A 25,136-nucleotide genomic window follows, 5' to 3' on the forward strand; every position below is an offset into this window, starting at 1 on the left:
CTTCTCGTTTTGTTTAACTATTATATGTTTTCATTTAGATCTGGACTTCAGAAGCTCCATAAATGTTTGCATGTACATATATATATGCATGTATGTGTATATATATATATATATATATATATATATATATATATATATATATACAGTCATGGCCAAAAATATCGGCACCCTTGGTAAATATGATCAAAGAAGGCTGTGAAAATTAATCTGCATTGTAAGATTTTCATGATCCCTCTTATTTTGTTTCAATTATTAACATTTTGCACATTCTGCAAGGGGTATGTAAACTTATGAGCACAGCTGTATACGTAAAGTCACACTTGAAAAGAGGTGGTATAATTTTACTTGGCAAATGATACAATGGACAAAGCAATCCTGTTTGGGATTTACCATTTACCAATTGGTAAATATTTGTTCTTGTAATGATTTGATTACAGTTTTTTACCTTATGATTAAGATGCATAGGGAAATCTGTAACTCATAATTATGAATAAAATTAAATTAAATAAAATGCTAGGACAAAAATGAACGGAGAGACAGTTTGTACTACAGGCAAATATTGACAGTCTTGAAAATTTGATTTGAATACTAAATTGTCAATGCACATTTAGTATTGATTGAGTAAATAATACAATAAAAAATAGAGGATAACACCTAAGCAAACTAACACATATAGACATTAGGTCGAGTGTTAAGCATCCATAGACTTTCAAATCTTAAATATAATATTAATGTTATTAATTTTACAGATCATTCAAGTCTTACAGACTGTCATGTAAATATATATTTCAGTCTTTCTGCTTCAAAGTTTCACCTTTTATTCATTGTGTTGCTTGCCATTTATTTTGAACGCATATGTGCAATTTACTAGAATTTTTTCCTAGATACTAAACCTTTTTTTTTTTTCTGTGTACATTTCTAAATTTACATTCCCACATTTACATGATTTGATGTTAGTAGGAACAGTTAACTTAGGTTTTTCATAATGGATGTGCACAATTATGCATAATGATGCAGAACCTGTTCTCATTTCTTTAAAGTGTGCATTTGTTTCCTCAGTGTCTTTGTTCTGTATCTGTCGTGAGAAATCTGAGACAGCCTCTGTAACATATTTGTATAGTCATTATAATCAAAAAGTATAATATAATATAACATAATAATTTGATTTTTATTATTGGATTAATGATACACAGGCCAAAGTTTTCTTCAAATATAAAAGTGTAGTAGCATTATAAAATGGATACAGTGTGAATGTTGCCAGAGAAACTGACGTGGCCTCGCTGTTGTTGGTAGGAGCAGTACAGGTTCTGCTACGAGCTGGCTCTGGAGTATCTGGACTGCCTGGAGGTCAGATAACACGAGAGCTCCAGACCCAATTGACACCGGCTTCAACCTCTTCACCTTGCCTCCTCTGTTTCCTTTCGCCTGGGCCAATCCAGCCCACCTGAATGAGCCTTCTGTCCTCCAGTGAGAATGCACATCTACATCAAGAGTGGGAATGCAAGACTCGGCACATTTTAACCTTCAACCTCTATTGTCCTCTGTGCACTTTCTGTTTTGACGTTTTCTGCTCCACGACCTTCTGTGCCAGATATTCCTGCCAAACCCATGAGGGAGTCGATGAGATTTCAGCAGCTTTGAGATTACGACATGCGTCTCTGATCATGTGACTGGCTCTCTGCCTTACGCACCAAGCAGGAGGAAAACACGCTGAATTTTAATGAAACCATGTGACGACATGGGTGATATTGTGTTTGTACATTATGTGTATTGTAAAACGCTGTACATGGGGCGATCTACTGTACTGATGCACCTGATTTTACCGGAAAGCATACCTTGAATGTAAGAATGTGATGGGAGATGGAGGTTTTGTTTCCATTGAATTACTTAAAGGTGATGTATATAAAATTGACATGAATCTCCTATCTCAGCTTCTCATCAAAAGTGTAAACATCGCTCTGTTTGGGTAGCATTGACTCAACCAATGGCATGAGTTTGGGGCGGGACTCTCTTTTTGGCTGACCAGTGAGAAATGGGGGCATGTTCAGGACTGTTTTTTTGGGGGGGAAACTGTAAAATTTTATTGGAAATCTTGCAAATGTTTGGTGATGCTAGTGGTGAACAAAATGACACACTTCACCTTTAAATCTTAAAGTGACACTCTAAAATGTCTAAAGTGTTTTGACAGGTGAGCGATGCAAAGATGGTTTCTGGGTTTATTTCTTGTTTGCTTGTGTATATATAATATCTATTTTGCAAAACAAACAAAATGTTTCTAGATGTTGTCTTTAATGTGCCAACTCATTTTTGTATGTATGGGTGTGTGTGTGTGTGTGTGTGGGCGTGAAGAGGATCATCTGCATGCCTGTTTCATGTTTCATTGCAATCCATTGTGAGCCGTCTGCTTTGGGTGCCGCTGCCCGCTGTCATTGAGCGCAGTAAAACAAATAAAAGATACGCAAAGAAACAGAAATGCTACTATTGGAATACAATGAGGCAGGCGCCAAAAAAGTTGCTTTTTATCTTTGTATTTATTGGTTGTGTTTTATTTTCTAAAAATAAATAAATGTAACATGAATGAATAAAGCATTCCAATGTTGCTTTAATCTCATTGTCATTATTGTTGATCATTTTGTATCAAATATAAAAAAAACTACAATGGCTCAATTGTTTGTAGCAGTGCATCTTCCAGCTCTGTGCTGGATATCCTTAGCATTTCTGCCATGGCACTGTGTTTATTTACATATGAGCGATCCATGAGCCGTTGTTTTCAGTGCAGCTCTGTTCATGTAAAATTAAAACATTTGGCAGACACATTTATATGAAGCGTCTTACATTACATTTATCAGTTCTTGCTTTCCTTGGGAATCAAACCCATGATCTTTGTTTGCAAGCACCATGCTCTACTGTGTGAGCCATTAAATGCTGCTCCTCGCTCATAAAGGGCATTTCAAAATTATTCATCCGCAAACCATCTTTGAAAATGTATAATGAGTATTGTATATGAATCTCTTGTCAATAAAAGAGATAAAACTTAAAGGTGTCTTCCCAGTTTCTAGCTAAATAAAAGCACCGTGGATTAATATTCGAAAGCAATTAAAAAGAAATTAAGACATTACAATTTAAATATTCATATTTTTGATGATGATGATGATTATTGTTGTTGTTATTATCATCATCATATTTTGTCTTTTGCACTGCTGTTGAAAGAAATCTGCATGAAATTATTTATTTAATCCATTAATTAATTACCAGTACAGTTGAAGATGGCTCAGGTTTTCATTCTTTTTGTGTCTCCTGCTTCTGGGATCAATCTCCTCAGATGCCAGTAATCATGGGCCTCATTTATAAAGCGTGCATACACTCAGATTTGATCTTATGGTGTGCGTACGCTTAAATCCACCCCAGCACTCATATTTGTAAAAACTGTCTTTGATGTGGAAAAGTGTCACATCGGGGTCTGAGCAAACATACGCACTTTTTCTTGTCGGAGTACTGCAGGTTTTTGAAAAAGTAAGCTGTTCTTGCAGCTCGCTGTCCTAAATTAAAGGATTTGGATGATGACTGATCTTTTATATATTAATGACATTAATTAGGAGTCATTACTAGGCAGAGAGCTGAAATCATTCAGTTGCACGCAAGTTCAAGATAATTTGCGATTCGCTGATTTCGCATCTGAAAGAGACGCATATTATCGTAAAATCTAATTTAGGATGGTTACTGCGCAACATTTTATAAATGAGGCCCCTCGTGTGTCTCTTTTTGAGTTTTTGAAGAAATCTAAATTCTTTACTCACTGCCAGCAATTAGATTTTCCTAAAACTACCCAGTGTTTGTCCAAAGACAAAAAGATGATATTTAAATGAAACATGACTGTGATCTCCATTAAGTGCTCTGATCCATGAAAGAGCAACAGCTGAGTAATGACATCACATCCTCTGGGTAGCAGAGTAACCGTGAACAACAAAAGAGTAAATTAGACTCATAATTACTCGACCCTCCTGGTCTGTTTGCTTTTCATTAAAAGTGCATGGTAATTGATCAGATGGTAAGAAGCTGCTTCAATGAGCTAATTGTTTTATTAGGCTTCATAAGACTGCAGTGTGGAGAAAAGTATCTTCTCTTTGGTTCCTCTGACCCATCTTGACCTTCTTTCTATATATCTTAGTTGTAAAGCACTGATATCTCAGAACATGCCAGCACTCGACCGGTCATGACACATCATATAATCCAATTAACCTCACAGCTCAGCGTTTCAATATAAAAGTCAAATCAATTTGTCTGGTGACTATTGCATGCTGCTGTGCCTTTATACTTGTGTTTGTTTGTGATTATTAGATGGCCCACGATCATTTGCCACTCCATGAGGTGGTTACTGCAAATCTTTCAAACCTGTGATTTCATTTGAGCTTATCATTTAATTAGACATGCTTTAATGGACTTTTTATCAAATAGCTAATCAGGCCAGAGGCTTTCAATGGTGGCGATGGATGACTCTTGCTGTGCATTGATCTCCTTCTTGTTTCACACAATGCTGTTTATTTAGAACGCTCTGATAAGGTCAGAGGAATGACTGCTTTCTCTGCCTCATCTCACCAGACAACATATGTCTTTGTTGAAAGCCAAAGAAAGCCCTGTAGTTGATTATATCCAAGTTCAGATTAGTTGATCTGTGTTATGATTTATAATTAGCATGTAATTAGAATTTTGCACGCTGCCCAATTACTTCCTTCAGGCGTGTATCATAAAATTTGAATGAAGATGTCAAGATCATGTCAATTTTTTTTTATTTTGCATAAAGATGGCATATACTGTGTATATATATATATATATATATATATATATATATATACGGTGAGTGTATATATATACACTCACCGGCCACTTTATTAGGTACACCTGTTCAATTGCTTGGTAACACAAATTGCTAATCAGCCAATCACATGGCAGCAACTCAATGCATTTAGGCATCTAGATGTGGTGAAGACCACTTGCTGAAGTTCAAACCCAGCATCAGAATGGGGAAGAAAGGGGATTTAAGTGACTTTGAACGTGGAATGAATGTTGTTGGTGCCAGACGGGCTGGTCTGAGTATTTCAAAAACTGCTGATCTTGCTGAGATTTTCACGCACAACCATCTCTAGGGTTTACAGAGAATGGTCAGAAAAAGAGAAAATATCCAGTGAGCGGCAGTTGTGTGACGAAAACGCCTTGTTGATGTCAGAGGAGAATGGGCAGACTGGTTAGAGATGATAGAAAGGCAGTAACTCAAATAACCACTCGTTACAACCAAGTTATGCAGAAAACCATCTCCACAGCCACCAGATCTCAATCCAATAGAGCACCTTTGGGATGTGGTGGAACGGGAGATTCGCATTATGGATGTGCAGCTGACAAATCTGCAGCAACTGCGTGATGCTATCATGTCAATATGGACCAAAATCTCTGAGTAATGTTTCCAACACCTTGTTGAATCTATGTCACGAAAGGCAGTTCTGAAGGCAAAAGGGGGTCCAACCCGGTGTGTATATATATATATATACATACATGTATGCAATGCAATATTTTTGCAAGGATACACAGATTTGCAAGCAAAAAACAAAGACATTAAAATATATATTTTTTTTAATTTTTCCCATCACCACACATTTTCAAAAAAGAAATAAAAAACTGACCATTTTGAGTTAGTATTCCTAAAGGTGTGAAGAACTCATTTTACAGAAGCTTCAAGAAGCTAGTAAATTAATGATGGTTTCTAGTCCACAGCGCTCCATTGTGTGTTGTGGATTGGATGCGGTATGAAGCGCACAGCGTCTGTTCTAAAGTGATTACAGAACCTGGATGCTCTCTATTACGTCTCACACAAAAGCCTCATCTACAAGGCCAGACTTCCATCCTTTCCTGCGGCTACTAATATGAACACTGATGCATTGTCTCCCATGGCCCTGGTAACATCTTTTCATAGTATTCCACAAGGTTTGCACTCACTGACTTTGTTTTACATAAACCATTTCTTGTACTGTTTTGCACAAGAAGCAGCCTCATGCATTCTTCAATGTGTAAACCTCAACAAGTTCAGCAGAGGTGTAAAGTATTGGAGTAAATGTACATAATTACTGTACTTCAGTATCTTTTCGGATACTTTGTAGTTGTACTGAGTATCAAAGATATTAACAACTTTTACTCTCTACTCCACTACATTTTTGAATGAGTATCTGTACTCTTACTCCACTACATTTGAAATTAATTTTTCAGTTTTACATCACATTTTGCATGGCACCTAGCTTTTCTGCAGCAGTATATTTCTGCTACAAAAGATGTGATATTGCCAACTACACCACACCAAAAGTAAAGTCACATTTATTGATTTTATCAGATGCTTTTATCCATAATAATTAGGAACAACAAAAGGGAGACATGATGAAGTGCTTGAATACAACAGTCTGGAATTATTCAGAAAATAATTAAAGTACCTAGATGCAGATAAGACACTGGTGAAAGAATATTACAGGCTTTTTAAAGAGTTTAATTAGCGCATTAATAATAAAGGCAAGCGCTCACAGAAGAGTCATGTCTTCAGGGGTTTTGAGAGGCATTCAGCTGTATATCGTACCTCCATAAAGCTACAGTGAAAATTTCCTTTTCTAAAAATATTTGTTGGTAAAACAGAATACAGTTGATCAAACTATGTAAATCTGAACATGAATATGCAATTTGTGGCTGATGTCATATTCAGCCTTTCAATAAATTACATCATACAACCATCCAGTTACAATTTATATGGCTTGAGGATGTAAAACTCTCAGGGAGAGGTGAAAACAATAAAGGTATATAGTCATCACTGATTCTCCCTCAGGTAATTCCAAACCGGTATGACGCTGTTTGCTGATACTGCTGTTTGTAGATTATGAAAATAGTTGTTTTCTGGGTTTTGGGAAACACAACCCAGATCAATAACAGTGTTAATGTTGCAAAATTCAAATAAATTATGAACAAATTAATTTCAACGATAAAGCATGAAAGACAATAGTTCAATAGCTCAATTCAGTTCAAGTTTTGTTCTCACCCAATATTGTCAGTAGCATCAAATTGATAATTATAATAATAAAAATAAAGGTGCTTTAAAAGGTTCTTCACAGCGATGCCATAGAAGAACCATTTTTGGTTCCACAAAGAACCATTCAGTCAAAGGTTCTTTAAAGAACCATCTCTTTCTTACCTTTTTATAATCTGAAGAACCTTCTTTCGCCACAAAGAACCTTTTGTGAAACAGAAAGGTTCTTCAGATGTTAAAGGTTCTTTATGGAACCATTTAGACAAAAAGGTTCTTCTATGGCATCGTGAAGCCCCTTTATTTTTAAGAGTGAACCCAAAACCCAATAAGGTGACACAAATAGAGAAAAACTTTGGGAGAAACCAATTGGAGGACCAGTTTTCCTCTGGCCTAATGAAGATGCACGGTGTGATATTGATTGCGGTACATCACACAGGTGTCAGGTGGAAAAAGGAAGAGTTGTAGTCTGTCAAACTGGATTAAACATGAAGATAGATCTGCTGTTTAGCCAGTAAAAGATAACAGGCTTATCAATGGGCTTAAGCAGAATGAACATCAATTTCTTGCATTTCAGTCCCAGTTGGTCCTTAAGAAACTTGATACCATTCATTTCCTTATTTATCCTGATTGCGTTCTTGTAAGAATAGCTCTGGTGAAATATTGTTTGTGTGTGTGTGTGGCTACTGGAGGGAGATTTTTTCTCTGGCCAAACATGTTTTGTCTACATGACTCACATTGTAATGCTGTGATGTTTGATGATGGCTGAGGCTTTGGCTTCATTCCTCCAGCTTGGCTGAGTCGGCTGGAGGTTTGGATGACATTCCCAGAAGAGTGGAAGCTGTTATAACAGCTAATGCTTTTTTTTGCAATGCATAAAAAAAAATAAAAAAAAATGGAAATGTTCAACAAGACACAAAAGCAACATTGAGGTTATGTTCTACAAAACTTGAAGCACACAGTTTGAATACTTTCATAAAATGAAGAACTGAGATTGTTGTTGTTTTAATAGACAAAGCCTACGATCAGGAGATAATGTTCACATCGATACTTTAATATATCAGATGGTAAACCTGCTTGCTGACTAAGTACTCCAGCATACATCCCAGTTTAATTCCAAGTTATCCTGAAAATAACCAACTAAATGTGAATAATGGGATTCTGATTATATCTTGCAAAACTTGATTACTTGCAGATGAAATAAATACACAATACATATGACATGTAACCAAAATATGTTTTAGTTAAAGTTCTGCATGCCACAATAATGCACATTAATAAAAGCAGTGATTAATTCAAAGCGGTTTAGAGTGAACCAGGAGAACTGGTACCTTGTTAAATTACTTGTATTTAGCCGTCTGGGTGAGAGACACTAAAGCTTGGCAGAAATTGGCACTTTTCTTCTGCTGTTCAAGGTGTTATGCTTATTTCTAGTGTCTTCTTACTTTGGGTTCGATTTAGCCGCATTCTTCCCGCGGTCAAAACGCAGATCTAGCTGAATGCTAATGTACTGTACTGCACTTTTGCTGTTATTTACATACATTACACACTTCAGGACTGTCCATCTGTGACCCTCTACATGTGAACAGATTAAAGTGAAGTGAAGTGACATTCAGCCAAGTATGGTGACCCATACTCGGAATTGGTGCTCTGCATTTAACCCATCCAACGTGCACACACACAGCAGTGAACACACACACACACAGCAGTGAACACACACCCGGAGCAGTGAACACACACCCGGAGCAGCCATTTATGCTGCCCGGGGAGCAGTTGAGGGTTCGGTGCCTTGCTCAAGGGCACCTCAGTCGTGGTATCGAGGGTGGAGAGAGCGCTGGACATTCACTCCCTCCACCTACAATTCCTGCCGGCCCGAGACTCGAACCCACAACCTTTGGATTACAAGTCCAGCTCTCTAACCATTAGGCCACGACTTCCCCGACTTTACCAGCAGCCCTGAGTAGTCTGTAGCTCATAGTCTGCAAAATGTATTTATTTATTTTTATTTGTTTGATTTCTCTCAGAGGACTAATGTTTAATGGTTGTACCATATGGTACTGTGATATCAACATTCAAAGGATGGACAAAAATGTGGTACGTTAGGTAAAGTGAGGCCAGTATGCTATTTTGCCCTTTTAGTATAATTACTAAAATATGACTTTGTTTTTTGTTATTATGACAGTGTCAGATGAATTTTACAATGCTTGATAGAGTAATATATGCTATATACTCTCATTTCACTAAGGCAAATTATTTTGAATGACCTGCTTTTGGCCAAAACTCACAATTAAGCCTTCAGTTTTGAGCAAAAGCAGTACACATTATGAATATAATCATTTTGAATTGACGCTGAACTCCAGAACACAAAAAATGAGAATAATAATTTAATAAGAAAACATTATCAACAGGAGTGTAAAAAAAAACACATAATTTAATGTCCCAGAGAATAATGCAATTAAAAATTACAGGAATTAATTTTCAACAACACTTCAAATACAATATATTACATATTGTTGTACATATTTCAAAATACAAAGACAGGTTTAAATTGTATAATCTGTATAATAAACTGTAAAACACATATAATGCATGTTGTTATTATTGTGATGCTCACTGATGTGCATGCTCTGATTTTTATATATTTATTTTTTTTCCTCAGAAACATCATTAATATTACAGGCATGTCCATCAGCCTAGACAATCTGTCAGTTGCTTACTCACATAATGTGGTCTGATCTTAATTTAAGTCAAAATGTTATTTATGCCACCGAGTGTGTGTTACGACTTTGCCAAAAGCTAATTGGAGTCAAAGAAGGGGATGAGATTGGAAGTGTGGGTCTGTGCGGGAGCATTATGATTTAGTGCTGCTCTGCTGCCTCGAAGCCTGGACACCTCACAATCATTTAAGGAACAATGAATTCAAAAGTGTATCGAGGCATTTCACAAGAGAATGTCAGGATGGCATTTCATGACTTTAAAAAGGTTGAGTGATGCAACGAGACAATGACCTAAAGCACACAAACAAATCAACTGAAGAACAGAAGGAAATATGAGTTTTCCTGAGTCCTGGGATGATGCTGTTGGCACAATTTATCACACACACACCACATACAGCCTGTGTCTGTCACTTTTGTCACTAATTTATTTATATGAATAATACATATATATATATAGTTTTCTTTATTAATAAAAAATAAATAAAATAACAATAATAATAAAAAATAAATGTTTTATCCAAAACACATGAATGTGAGTCATTTCCAGCCATGATACGTAAAACTTCTAACATAATAAAGGAAACGTCTGATGTTAAAACATCAATGCTTTGTCACGTTTATAACATACCATCTACATGAATTCCACCCTACACCTAACTGATAAAGTTAGGCAAAATATGAGTAGCAATTTAAGCTTGCTTATGCCTTTTTAATCACGTCTCATGTTTCATAGGACTTGTACCTGTACACTCAGCAAACACAGCGCTGTACCAGGTGTGTTACCGAGCAAGTTTACTACAGCTATGTCCAAAAAAAAGCCATACATATGTAGCTGATGATTTGATGCAAACATCAACATGTATTAGATCATGATCTATGATAAAAGTGTTTTGAGATTCAGCTGTGATTTGCACTCATACGTTTTTCTCGTTATTTTTATTTTGCACATGGATGCAAAACAAATGTTTCAGCTGTTGAAAAGTGTTTTGAGTTCATAACATAGCATTGTGCAAGATTATTTGGGATAATTTGCCACTCTAATTATAATTTACAATTTGTGAGCTGGTGTTTTACTGCCACTATAAGTGTTATTAGAGGCCAAGCACAAAAAGTGCATAGCATCGAGGGCTCATAGTGGCCGCAAATGGGGTGCACGCAATAACTCCTCTGAAAGCTAAAATGAATAGGACACCCTACAGTCTTGTGGACTTAATGAACATGTGCACACAGTGGCCATTGTAAGTCTGCAAAACCACAAGTTCACATGAAGTGTGCCATTTGGGACTGGGCCTTCTTCTCCTTCTGATGCTGCATTGGAAGTCTATGGCAGCTCATAGAACCATATGGTAAAAAAAAAAAAAAAGTGAAATGTGGCACACCGATAGAGGCTAGTCTGAACATTAACCACACCAAATTTGGAGTCTCTAACTTAAACCCTCTAGCACCACCATTAGTCCAAATTTTCACTCATGTTTATGCTAATAATTGAAGGGCTAGAAACTAAATTCTTTTTCAGTTACACTTTATGTTAAAAAATAAAAATAATAAATAAATAAAATATAAATAAACTACTTTTTCGAACTCCTGCTAGACTGCTTGTCCAATTGTCACAAAATTTAACCATATCATCTTCAATGACAGTTATATTGACTAAAAACATGGAAATCATTCATCAGTCAATCCATTTCCAAATACCATGCAAACAAATTTGTTGAAGAGCTTGTATGTGAGGCTATATCTCTGCAGTGCTTTAGGGTATTCATACTAAACTTGGTGTGTGTTATGACAACCATAATATAAGGTTATCTGCACAGTTTCAGCACAGTGCCAACTAGTGGTCAGGATATATATAAAAATGGCTATTTCAATTGCTATAGTTGTATTTATTATTGTGGGTTTTTTTTTTTTTTTGCAAACATGTAGAGGCAAATTTTTTTGCAATGTGCTTTCCAATGTGTCCCCAACAGCAACAGCAAACAATTATAATAATAATGGCTGTTTGTTTTTATAATAAGGTCACTCAAATGATGGGGATGAGGGTCACTTGAAGGACTGTTTCCTTAGGCAGCATGAATTCTTAGTACGACACTGCAGATCCTAGAAACAACGCTGTTATTGCCAGCTCAAGGGATGCTGAAAGCAAAGATTAACATTTTTTTTACAGCCTATACATTCCATGTTAGATCTTAGGCACCATCTGATGATGAACAACTATATGTCAACAGGAAGAATTTTCTTTCAATTAATGCCCATATAGTCTGTGATGCTTCCCTGAAAGTAACAAACATTGTAGCAAAATGGCCTGGGAGTACCCATGATTCTTTCATACTCACCAACTCAGCACTGGGTCAACAATTCAGTGAACGCCAAATCTCTGATGGGTGGCTATTAGGTAAATTATATATATATATATATATATATATATTATATATCCTTTTTTTGGCATATCAACCACAAATTAATTTTGCATATTACATCGATTATCATTTTCAGTCTCATGTTTTCTATGTTTTTAGTAAATTCTATGCTTTTAGTGTCTTTAAACAAAGAGCTTTAAACAAAATAAATGCAACTTTCATGACACATATATGCAAAGATATACTAATTATAACATTCATGATGCACAGATTACCTCTTTAACTTCTCTCTCACCAGCAAGGTCCAATGTGGAAGGTGAAACAACCGGCAAGAGCTCCAAATTCAAGGTTACTGCATAGCAAATAAAGCATTACCATTGGCACTTGCTGACTTGTTTGATATAGGCCTACTGTGTTTGGGTTAAAACAATGTTAAAAGTTATAATTTATAATTACGTTTTAACTTAAACAAACATTAAATCTCAATTCAAGTCAAATGTATTAAATACAGAACAATCTTAAAGGTTCACAAAATTAGAGTTCTCATTTCTTCATGCTTGAATTCATTTCAAGTTCACATTTGAATTAACTTATTCAATGTAGACAGTTGTTTCCTCTGAATTCACTGAACTGTTTTTTTGTTTGTTTGTTTTTTTCATTGCATGCAGCAAAACATTTAATTATCTCTTGTCTATTGACCATATGGGCAGTCGTCTGCAGGAGAGATGGCATTGGGAGAAATGAATGTCCCTAAATCCCTTGCAGTTGTGATTGGATATTGGTTCTTGTCCTCTGCTCATGGATGACTTATTTCTCATATGCTTTGATATGTCGGTGTAATTCCATACACCTCAGTCAGAGAGGATTTGTAGAGGATGCTCTGACATGTTGGGAAATTGCATGCGGCATCTATAAGATTGCGATCGGAGAGTATTTGGAAATGATAGGGGTTTGTTTACTAAAATGATGAAGCAGCAACTTTTATGCACACGACTTTTCTTTGATTTCTTTAGAATGGGAAGAATAATAGTAATAATAATAAAAACATGATTACTCGAAAGCTAACATTTTCATTACATTTTTCTCAAACATGCTTGGCAGAAAACGCATACTGTGGCATATATTTAAAATGTCATGGGAACATCACATCAGTTCTCATCTTTTATAAGGGAAGGACAGAACTCATTAAAGAGACAGAACACAAATTCTTATGGGAATTCTAAATTATATACGCAAATATATGCATTGTTTTATAAGCTCCAGTCCACAAATTCAAACAATACACAGCATAAATGAGTACAACTGTATTTATTAATGATCTCTATTACAAGATTAAGAAAACAGAAACATGTAAAGTATCATCAATATCTGTACAATTTAATTTGGTTGTGCCTCCAAAAATGTTAAATGCAGTCATGGATAGTCTTCTATTTCTGGTAGGTTTTCGAAGTGTGGATTCTTGAACACTGAAATTGCCCACAACCCATTGTGCTTTTGGAACTACTAACATTCTTATTTTATAAAGACATTTTACAAAAGAAAATACTGTATAATGATACCTGTTGTTATTGTTCCTAAGGTCACTGTTTTATGATTGACAAAGCTTACACTGTAAAGCTACTTGTTTTCCTTTCAGTACGATAGGACGAATTATTTGAGTTGTCCAAATTTAATAAAATAAACAATGGAGTGTGGATATGAGAATAATAACTGTGACAGACCTGTTTATGGTGACAGAATGCATGTAACTACAACAGGCTGCAACTATGACATGGTAGTACGTCCCAAAATGTGCCTACTATTCTGCTACACAGTCAAAGTATCTACTTTCTTTCACAAATAGAGTACAGTACACTGTAAAAAATGGAACGAGCTATATACTTAAAAAATATGGTAACAAAATTACTATTTTTTAATGGAATCTACCTGAATAAATAATGTAAAAATCTCCTAAATTAATTAATCTATGACACAATTAATTTAAAAGGGGACATATGATGCTATTTTAAAGCTAATTATGTTGTGTATTTGGTGTAACAGAATATGTTGACATGCTTTAATGTTCAAAAAAAACACATTATTTTTCAAATACTATACATTATAGTAGTTCCTCTATACTCTGCCTCTCTCAAATGCTCAAATGCGTCGTTTTCTACAAAGGCCCTCCTTCCAACAAGCCCAGTCTGCTTTGATTAGCCAACTCAACGAGTGCATTGTGATTGGCCGAACACCACAAGCACGCGTTGGAAATGTACCACCCTTACCATAATCACACACACACACACACAATGCATTACACGCAAAACTCCAGATTGTCATAGCAAAGTCGGAATTGACCCTTTTGTTTTTAGAAATATCCTTTGTGCACAGCCAGCCTTGTATCTAGGTTCACAAAACTGTCGTCCATAAAATGTGTTGCACAAATTTGAACATTTGGGTTGTGCTGTTGTGTTGTAAACAAATCTAAACTAACGATTCCTAAATGCATCTACTTTCGGAAGGCCAAAAAAGTGCTTTTGCTTTCGCATAGAAACACACAGCGTCTCCCTGACGTGACTGCATCAACACTACTGCGGTTACTGAAACCACGCCATCTTTCTTTGCGTGAACATTTGGGCGGTTTTACACAAATATTTCCACATCGTGACGTAGACATGTGGGGGCGTGTTTGAATGAGCCGTTTTAGGAGGGCGTGGACGAGTCTTAACTTTTATAAAGAATATCTCTTTGGATTTAAGACTTTAGTCTTTGCAACTTTAGGGATCTCATCTATGCACGAACAGCTTGTAACACTCCAAAGAGAAAGGACAACTTGAAATCATGTACTTTGTTTGGGCTTCCAAAAGAGGACACAACTAGAAATCAGTGGTTAAGCTGTATTTACAAAACTGTTCCAGAGCAGTACAATGCAAATATTCGAGTGTGTGCGGTGCAATTTACGGAGGACTATTTCCTGAATTGTCAGTAGAGTAGCCTACAGTGTTGGCTTGCACAAAGCCTGTTTCTATAAAGTGGGGCAATTCCAACTTTGCAAAGACAGTTTGACGCTTCTGACTCACAGCCTGTAAGTACGTTTCTGCCACTGATGATTCAAACGCGAGTTTCAAGCTGTGTAGAGTAGTGCTTGTTGTTTGTCGTTTCTCCGATCACAAAAGCATACATGGTAATGTTTGTGAAAAGACAGTACAAGTCATTATAATCAGTAATCATGTCCCCACCGAATGCAACAAATGCCTCGTTTATAATGGGTTTTATTGTTTTTGTCTTGTTGTACCGGGAAACGCCATCACTATACGGTAAGGGGCGAAACATTTCCGTCACACTCTTGAGGTGTTCGGCCAATCACAATGCACTGGATAGCTGGCCAATCAGAGCACGACTCGCTTCTCAGAGCGATGAGCTTTGTAAAAATCGACTTGTTTCAGAAATGCAGGGCATAGAGGAGCATCAATAACGTACAGTATGTGGAAAATTATGTGTGTTTTGAACTTTAAACCACATAAACACATTGCATTACACCAAATACACAAAATATTGTTCTTTTTAGCAACGTCATATGACCACTTCATTTATTTTTAATCACCAATTTTTTTTTTAATGAAAATTAGAAGACCCATGATTCATTTTTTACAGCGTAGGCAACTTGGGATGCCACAATAACATAAAAATGTGTAACTTCTCTCTGCATTATCAAGATCTCAAAGTATTTTAGCATTCCATGGCGAATCATTTTCTGCTAACACATTATTGATTGTATCTTGTACACACTAACATCATATCATGATAAATTTTTCAGCGGGCAGGCGATTCACTTTCCTCCTGAAAGAGAGAGCGGCCCGGGGCCTGTGATGTCACAGCTCCTGGGATGCTGGAAAACTAATGATATTTGACTGCTGTGGATTATCCATGGGTTCTGTGGCGTGTGAGAGAAGCTGCTGCTGGCAGTGCATTAGGGGAGGCTTGTCCAGAATAGTACACCGTCAAAATGAGTTTTTGTATGGCAGTGTTTCCCCTGCCAATATATTAGAGGGGGCGTTATGTTATTTATCTAATTTACACGACGCCTTGTCATTTCTGTCTCTACATGGTCGTGCTCTCTGTTATTGCGCACAGTGGAGTTCCGCCCCGATGCGCACGCACATACAAATGAGGACACTCCCACTAGTATTTGTAAATATTAAGCCACAAAACGACTATTCAAATATTCATTCTGTGTGTCTCTGTGTTAATGAATGGTGCAGACACAGGGTTTTGTTTACTACTCGTACTGAAGCACGCGTGACGCTTCAGGTGATATTAACATCTGCCCTTTCACTAATGAGGACATAAATGCATAAACAACATCTCCAGAACTGCTCTGAAAGTCACTTCATGAGCATTTGACTGTTTCGTTTGAGTAAAACTATCCTTATATAACAGAAATGTAAAGGTTATAGGCCAGGGTCCTCTCTGCTTAGATGAACGTAAATGCATACGTTGTGGGAACAATCCTGACGGAGAATTCTTGACTGCGAGGCACTCAAGGTCTCTGGTGGGTTATTTGCATACTTCGGTCCTGGTGGTACCGAGTATGTAAGAGTTACATGGAACAATCACCCAGGCCGAGCATGTCCTCTATGAGTTTAGCTCGCTTTAGCCCGGAGTATACTATTGTACTTCCCTATGAGCATTAAATGCTTATGCAGGTATATTAGAAAAAGCCTTTTTTCTCCTATACTGAAGCCTTATTCAATCACGCAGTAAAACTGCACGACTATTGGTTCGTGCAGTGTGTAAAAAACGAACCAATGGGTCGGCAGCGGAGATGCACAAGCTGATGGCGACGAAGCCCGCCAGATCCCGCCAGAATGGGCGGAGCTATCTGGCTATATAAGCGGCCGTTTCGACATAGGATCCTCAGGTTACTTCGACTGAAGCGACGACAAAGTATGACGAAGTATGCAAAGAACCCACCAGAGAGCTTGAGTGCCTCGCAGTCAAGAATTCTCCGTCAGGATTGTTCCCACAACGTATGCATTTACGCTCATCTAAGCAGAGAGGACCCTGGCCTATAAGGCCGGTACGCCCAGGTTATAAAACCTAGCAAATGTGGACGGCGAGGTCCAGCCAGCCGCCACACAATCTCTGTAATGGACACACCGCTAGACCACGCCCATAGCGTCTTTAACAAGATGCAGTATTCGTTCCGTATCTCAGGGAACCGAGGTTACGATAGTAACCGAGTACGTTTTATGCCTTAAAAAATGCAAATACACAACACAAAATTTCTGAGGGGAAAAAATCGGTAACATTTTAGAATAGGGAACACTTGTTCACTATTAATGACTTTTCCCTCAATAAATTCCTAATTTGCTGCTTATTAATAGTTAGTAAGGTAGTTGTTAAGTTTAGGTATTGGGTAGGATTAGGGATGTAGAATAAGGCATTAATATGTGCTTAATTACTACTAATAAATGACTAATATTCTAGTAATATGCATGCTAATAAGCAACTAGTTAAGAGAGCCTCAAATAAAGTGTTACAAAAAAAATCATAAGTTTATTGCAAGAAGTGAAACTTGTTTTTATGCTTTCAAATAATTAGACATGCTAAAACACAATGTGGTAACAATAAAACATAAGGTTGGAAATATAAAACGTTTCATATGGCCCTAAACATGTAATTTGTGTTAAACTTTTAATAAATTGAAGCCAAATTGTTTACGTTTCTTCATTTTATTAATGAGACATGCTTTTTGATTAATAAAATTTAATTGAACCATTAAAAAGGAGTCCAGAAAATTTAAAACGGGGGGGAAAAAAAAACACTAGGGAAACACTGTATGGATAGCTAGCAAATGTTCTGTAATGTTTGTCAAAACATACAGTAGACAGCAGAAAACATGTGCATGTGTTACTTTATTCAATGCATTGGCATTTAATTTCCATGTGATCAGGGCCAGAAGTAATATCAGCCACATATTTAATTTTATATTTTTATTTCCAAAAACATAAGTGAATGACACTGACTCTTTAACTGTTTTTAGAAGCATTTAGTGAACAAAATGTTTATTTTGTTGCTGTGTTATGTTTATGTTGTTTGGAATACTGCATATTCGGTGCACAAAATGCATTTTGTGACATGTTGAGTCATAAAATGGGATGTATGAAAACTACTGTGAACAAAATGCACTTAGTGATCAAAACAACCCATTTTGTGGATGAAATGCACGTAATTCATGAAATCTTGTTATACATTGTGACATGCAGAGTCAAAATCAAAGCATTTCGACTAACATTCAACATTTAACAAAATAAAACATTGCTTAATGCTACCTGTCGTTAGTGTTTTTAGGTCTGCGTTGTAGGAGTGAAAAGCATGAGTTGAGGATTGAGTTGATCTGAAACATTTATGAACTGTTTGAGTAGTTTTATAGCATTATGAATGTGAAATTAACTGCTGTGCCAAGATTAAAGATGGTTAGGAGAACAGTGTGAAGAGTTTTTGAAGAAGTGACCTAAGTATTGAGAAATGGCTCCTAGAGCAATTGAGAAAAAAAAGGTTATTTGTTTAATCTGCAACAACACTGAAAACTTTTATAGAGATACAAATAGCACAAAAATGCACTGTGATCAAAACAACCCATTTTGTGGGTGAAATACTTGTCATTCACAAAATGTATGCATTGTGACATGCAGAGTCTAAATAAATGTTAAAAATGGACAAAATGCATTGTGGTCGATACAGGCTCTTTAGTGGACAAAATGCATAATGCATGAAATGAATATTTTCATATTTTCTTCACAACATGTATTTTGTGATATGCTGGCTGGATTTTGTCCAAGAAAGGTGTTTTCTGTTTTCTAAAAAATTTCAAGTGCATTTTACCATGAAATGGAATCAGCTCACTGGAATGGGATGTTAAGTTAATGCATAAAATCAGTTTGTGGTTTAGAATATTGTGCACGACATGAAATACTTACATTTGAACAGAGAAAATGCAACAAGTGTAATCGTATTTGTCATAGCACATGGTCTATAAAATTCATCAGATCACATTTGGTGCCTCATACAAATGTGCAATTGTTAGGAAATGATCAGAACCTGAAACGTGCGGATCCATCTGCAGGGTTTTATTGTAAGACATGGTCAGAAACGAGCATGGGTTGATACACCGCAAACAATCACAGATAAGGCAAGACAAAGAGTGATCCTTGGACAAGCGTGGGTCTTCGATCGGCGAACAGTATCCAAAAGGGCAAGGCAAACAGAGATAATCCAGGTACACAACAATAATCCAGGCAGGTGAAACTGCAGTCCGAAACAGGCAAGGCAAGACTAATGACTAAGACAAAGACTATGAAAACTAAGACAGGCTCCGTAAAGAAACTATCATCTAGGGTAGCAATAAGTGCTTACAATACTCAGTGACTAAAGCAAGATCTGAGTGTTTTTTATATAGTGAGTGTAATAGCTTTCAGATGAGCGAGTGATTGAGACAGCTGTGTGTACTTAGTGCAATGGATGATGGGAAATGCTGTCCAGGGTAATATGTAACAGTCTGTGTGTTGTGAGAGTCAATATGATGGAGAAGCAACCTCTGATGGAGGACGGAAGACCACGAACTGGATTCGTGACAGCAATATACAGGAATACTGTTTTGTGGAAAGCTTTATCTCATAAAAAAAAAAAAGAGCAATGCCGACAAATTCACATTCCATAAATTGGCACATATAACATTTGCACATATGTACACAATAAAAGGTGGTAACCTGCGATTGTTACATTAAGGAGCTATTACTACCTGATTTAAACTATAACAATTAATTTTGTTGATATAAATTAATGTATTTCTGTTGGTTGAGTGATGTTGAATAATGTTTTTGACTAAAACCAGTTAGATGTCACCATTTTTTCAGTGTATATTAATATATCAGTACTAGTTGCTGTGAAATTATATTATTGTGTGAAGGAAGTTTTTTTTATTCACATTATTAACAAATGTATATATTCAGTGGACATCGGTTATCATCTTCTTTATGGCTATTTAACTGGACTGCCAAAAGTTCAAACATTTTTAGACAAAACTAGACTGAAAATGTAAAATTAAACATTTTAACATTTAAACAGAGAGGCCCTGACATCCATTTCGGACCTTTTTTTTTTTTTTTTTCATTACCACTGTAATAACTGATTCCAATTAATTCTCATCCCAGCAAGTGAATGATGGTCAGTGATTAGAGACTGACTCATTGTGCAGCTAATACTCAGATCTCTGATGTGGGCAGGTGCAGATGACTGGCTTCATCAGCGGAAATGGGTTTCTTAGAAAGCAATTAGCACTAACTTGACCATTTCCACGGCCCTTTTTACACGCGTCTCTCCTTTAATGGAGCATTATCATTATAATGGGAGGTCACGGTCTAGCAGTAAGACGAGCTGATGTCAGCAAAAAGGAATCAAAAACAGATTTGGCAAGACATATTCAAACTAGCAAATGTGAGAAATTGATTGTAGTTCATTCTGTTGGTTTAAATGGTAATCAACATCAGTTCTGTGTCTATACCTGATATATACATGAATTAATGAATGAATATCATTGTGATATATCAGTGTGTATAGTTTGAGGTTAAGCAGGTATTATATTTGTTTGCATTATTTTATTGAATGAATGCATTTATTCAGAAAGAATGCATTCAATTGATTAAAAGTGACATTCTATATGAATAGTCTAAGGATACATAGTCTATGTTTAGGGTTTGTTTTGGTTATTTGACCTAGTTTTAAGTTTATTTCTATGAGTCATTGTATTGATAGGTTTGGTCTGTATTCAAGTCTTGTGTTTTCCTCGGTTCTTTGTCTGTCTTTGTTAGATATCGTTGTTTTCTTCTGTTTGTGTTTTGCTAGTTCTAGTATCCTGGGCATTAATGCTGCACTGAGATCCTGACTTTTATCTTCGTTGCCTTTTATTTATTTGGCAATGAAGACTTTTATCTTCATTGCCAAATAAATACAAAATCATCATCATGCAATAATACCACTATTTATATTCTAACAACTCAGTGTCATGTTTTATCAATTAAACATTCAAATAAATGTATTCTACCTCATGTTGTGCCAATCACGTTTACACACTGCCTCCGGAACTTTTGTCCGTCATAACAAATTCGGATCAGGTTTGATTTTCTGCGTTTTCGCATCTTCAGCAAGCATTTTGATAGGAAAGGATGATGTATACGGAAAAATTTAAAAATGCATGGAAGTATTTGGACTCAGTGTGGAAGGACCTTTAGAGGATCTGATTTTAACAGTACTTTAAATGTTTACTCATACTGAATGTAGTCTCAGAGATGCACAAGTCCTCAACACCTTGTGTAAGTGAAAAACAAGAAACACTTTATTTCTGAAGAGAGCAATCACGTTTATTTTATAAAATCAAAAATAATATGGGACACCTCAATATTGCAATGAATCAAGGTCAACACAACAGCCTCCACATCTACAAACTCTGTAGTCTCAGTTGAGTTCAAGTACTCTCAAAAAGGGCATAGTGTAAGTAAACCAATATCCATGGTCTCAGTCTTGATTAAAAACAAATTTGCAATAGCTAAAAGTATTTTTTGTCTGTCAAAAAATAATGTGCACAATACACAGTAGTATTTATGAGATCCAGGGAGTATACATTTCCACTGGGAAAACCCACACTACTGTACGTTTTGAGTATGTCATAGCTTTCCGAGAGGAATGAGAAAATAGTTACCTGAGCAGCTCCAACATGTTGTCTGTCAGAGACGATACCTAATACATAACACAAGAGTATAAATTTGTTCTTCACTCGCTGAAACTGACTTGTGATTTTTATGAAATGTAGATCACTTTCTTCTAGCTGTTTACAAGAATGTGCTCGCATTCCCATAAAGTAGCTTTGTTGATAAGTTTGGGTAAGTAAGGGCAAAATAATAAGATCTAGTACCTTCAGTGCCCTGTAGAGGATGATATCACTTCTTTTGTATCAGAAATAAACAACTGCAGAAAAAGCATGTAAAATGCAATGAGTATTTGCACTGCATACCACACATGTGAAGAGTACATATAGGGTACAATGGGGCTAAAGGCACACCTTAAGAAAAAATGCACTATTCACTGCGCCTAAAGCGCACACTGCACACACTGCACACTTGTAGCAATCCTATAAGATCACTTCATGTCACACTGTGCGACATGGATCTAATAAACTTGGCTACGATGTGCGTGTAGACTGTACGATGATAACACCTGTTGACTCCTATGCTACGACGAACGTTACTATAAAAGAATAAAACGTCATCAGCATACGCTAGTGGTAAACAAAAATATCATGATAAATCACACTTAAGCTGTAGTTTTTATGTGTGCTGAAAACAGTGGAAGGGGCGAAAGAGGAAGGGATAAGACCTTGAGTTAAGCAATTTTATGTCTTAGCGCCATGTTGCGTTGATTTCATATAGCATTTTCATTGGCTGGTCAGTAAACGTTGATCATACCAGTAAACACACTGTGCGATAATCATGCTGTATCATAGGCTATCTTTGGTCACAAGACCGTGAAAACGGACATCTTTGAACCTTTCTCACTGCACGACACAGGACCACCGATTAGCAGCCACGATCACAGAAATCGTCACAATTGTTTCACGATGCCAATTTTTTGTCTGGGACAGCTGGAAATCGTGCAGTGTGTTTAGGGTTTTAAATGTATAGTATTAAAAAAAAAAATATATATATATATATATATATATATATATTTGCTATGTTGGGAAAAGGACGCAGGAGACTGAATGCAGGATCAAAACGTTCTTCGGCCTAGATTTCCCCGCGAACGGCGGCCTTGAGGGAGCCGCCAACAGTGGCCTTGACATCGCCGCAGACGGCAGCCTAGATTTCTCCGCGAACGGCGGGGGGATTGCGTTGGCCACGAACGGCGGCCTGGATTTCCTCGCGGATGGTGGGCTTGGGTGAGCCGCTGACGACGGCCTGGAAACACAACGAAAAAAGACGAGTTAACGGACAAAGACTCAAGGAGAACTCAGGACTTATACACATGGGAAGAAATTGAGGAGAACTGAAACAGGTGCTTGGAATAATCAAATTAACAAGAACAGGAAAATAAACAAATAAGGAAACTCAGGAAGGACAAGGGAAAAACAAAGAACAAAGAGTCCAGAACCCTGACAATACAGTTGTATTGAATATTAATGGAGTAAAAGATTTTGTGTGAAAATAAATCATACGAGTCGTTTATTTTGTTTAAAAATCGTATAAATGTATGAGGTGGCTCACCAGCATGGAGCAAAAGGCACACTATATCAATATTGATACAAATACTTCAGCTAAAATCATTTATATTTTTTGTCTAGTAAATACTTGTTCAAAAGAATCACTTAAGCAAAGTTTGTACTTTTGTCTTCTTATTTTGAAAAATTAAGGAACTAATGTTTTATTCAATAAACATACTGTCAATAAAATATGTTAATATAAAACTATATATTTCAAAATACAGAAACAAAATCATTTTAAAAAAAGTAAAAATTCGGAAAGCATTGAATTTAATAATTTATAATAATTGAATAAAGATTTACAGTAGTAACAACAAAATATATTTTATGATATATAAATATGATGGTTTCATTCTAAACATCGTGACTATCGCTGATGTGGACACCCAACATAATATATGATATTTGCCATCTGAATCTATGTCATGTCAACAAATGGAAAAGCCAAAATTGTAGACGCTTTGTGTTGTCAGCGCCTGGACAAAAAAGATGTGCTTGAACGCACTGCACAGACTACAGCCGACTGCAAACTAATACCTGCGTTCTGCGCCTGCCTGAGGGGAATTAGCTGTCTATATCAGCAGTTATCAATCGTATATATTAATCATTCAAAAGGAGAAACTGAAGATGAATATAGGAGATATACGAAACGTAAACAAAGCAGCGCTTGCTTACCATTTTGAATCTCAGTTATTTTGATAACTTTCTTAATTTTTATCGGCTCATGTTGTTATGACAAATTTGCATATTGGAATGTTTGGGAAAGATCACGTAACATTAGAACAGCCTTTTGTCTAAGCTGCCTTCATTTACTTACTAATTTTCATTATTTTTGGTTTAATTCTCTTTCACTAACTCATTCGCTAAACTGAACGTCATATCAGAGTTCTCACTCTCCCCAACGGCCCAGATGCCGAATGTCGAATCAGGGAAACTACCGCCAATGCGAGCCCAACAAGAGCCGACGTTTGGAACACACCAAACAAACTAAACTAGCCCAACAGGCGCTTGCCGACGACCCAACCTTCGACTTGGTTTGTCCCAGCCTACAGTCACTGATTACATTTACTCAAATACTTTACAACACTGGGCAACTGTTAGGATCTGGCTGCAGGTGGAGAGCTGATTGGCATTTAGTGTTTATACATGCTTGTGGTGACATTTCTGCAACATTGATACTACGTACCTTACTGTACGTTTCACAGCAGTTTCAAAGTGAAATTTCCAGTTAGTTCGGTGACCGAGAGAGCTAAACACACTGCAACTATAGAAAACACATTCAAATAGAAAAAGCACTGACAAATTAAGAAAACATCTTCATCAGTTTGACAGCACATGTGCTGCAAATACTTATAACACAAACAAATAAAGAAACACGCTGCAAATGCTGACAACCCAAACAAAGAAAGAAATGTGCTGCATATACTCACAACAAAAACAAATAAAGTAATGTGCTGTAAATACTTACAACACAAACTAAATAAACACAAAAAATAAAGCTGCTGCAAATACTTACAACACAAACAAATAAAGAAATGCACTGCACATACTCACAACACAAACAAATAAAAAAACATGCTGCAAATATTCACAACACAAACAAACAAAGAAATGTGCTGCAAATGCTTATAACACAACCAAATAGAGAAAAACGCAAGTAGCACAAACCACAACAAAATATATATTTATACACCACTGTTGTACAAATACCATGGTTA

At 36.4% G+C, this 25,136-nt stretch overlaps 1 protein-coding gene across 1 annotated transcript in view; it reads left to right on the forward strand.

Annotated features, from left to right (window-relative positions):
• Window positions 1-2,604, forward strand: part of LOC306847020 (receptor-type tyrosine-protein phosphatase U-like) — a gene marked incomplete at its 5' end in the record, with an annotated part of 89,964 nt that extends 87,360 nt beyond the window's left edge. Inside the window, one exon of the mRNA XM_079380752.1 lies at window positions 1,294-2,604. Coding sequence (XP_079236878.1) covers window positions 1,294-1,356 — 63 coding nt within the window. The 3' untranslated portion in view covers window positions 1,357-2,604. The remainder of the gene's footprint in view (window positions 1-1,293) is intronic.
• Between the last annotated feature and the right edge of the window lie 22,532 nt (window positions 2,605-25,136).

Source organism: Barbus barbus, assembly GCF_936440315.1.
Source record: "Barbus barbus genome assembly, chromosome: 27".
Classification (NCBI taxonomy): Eukaryota; Metazoa; Chordata; class Actinopteri; order Cypriniformes; family Cyprinidae; genus Barbus; species Barbus barbus.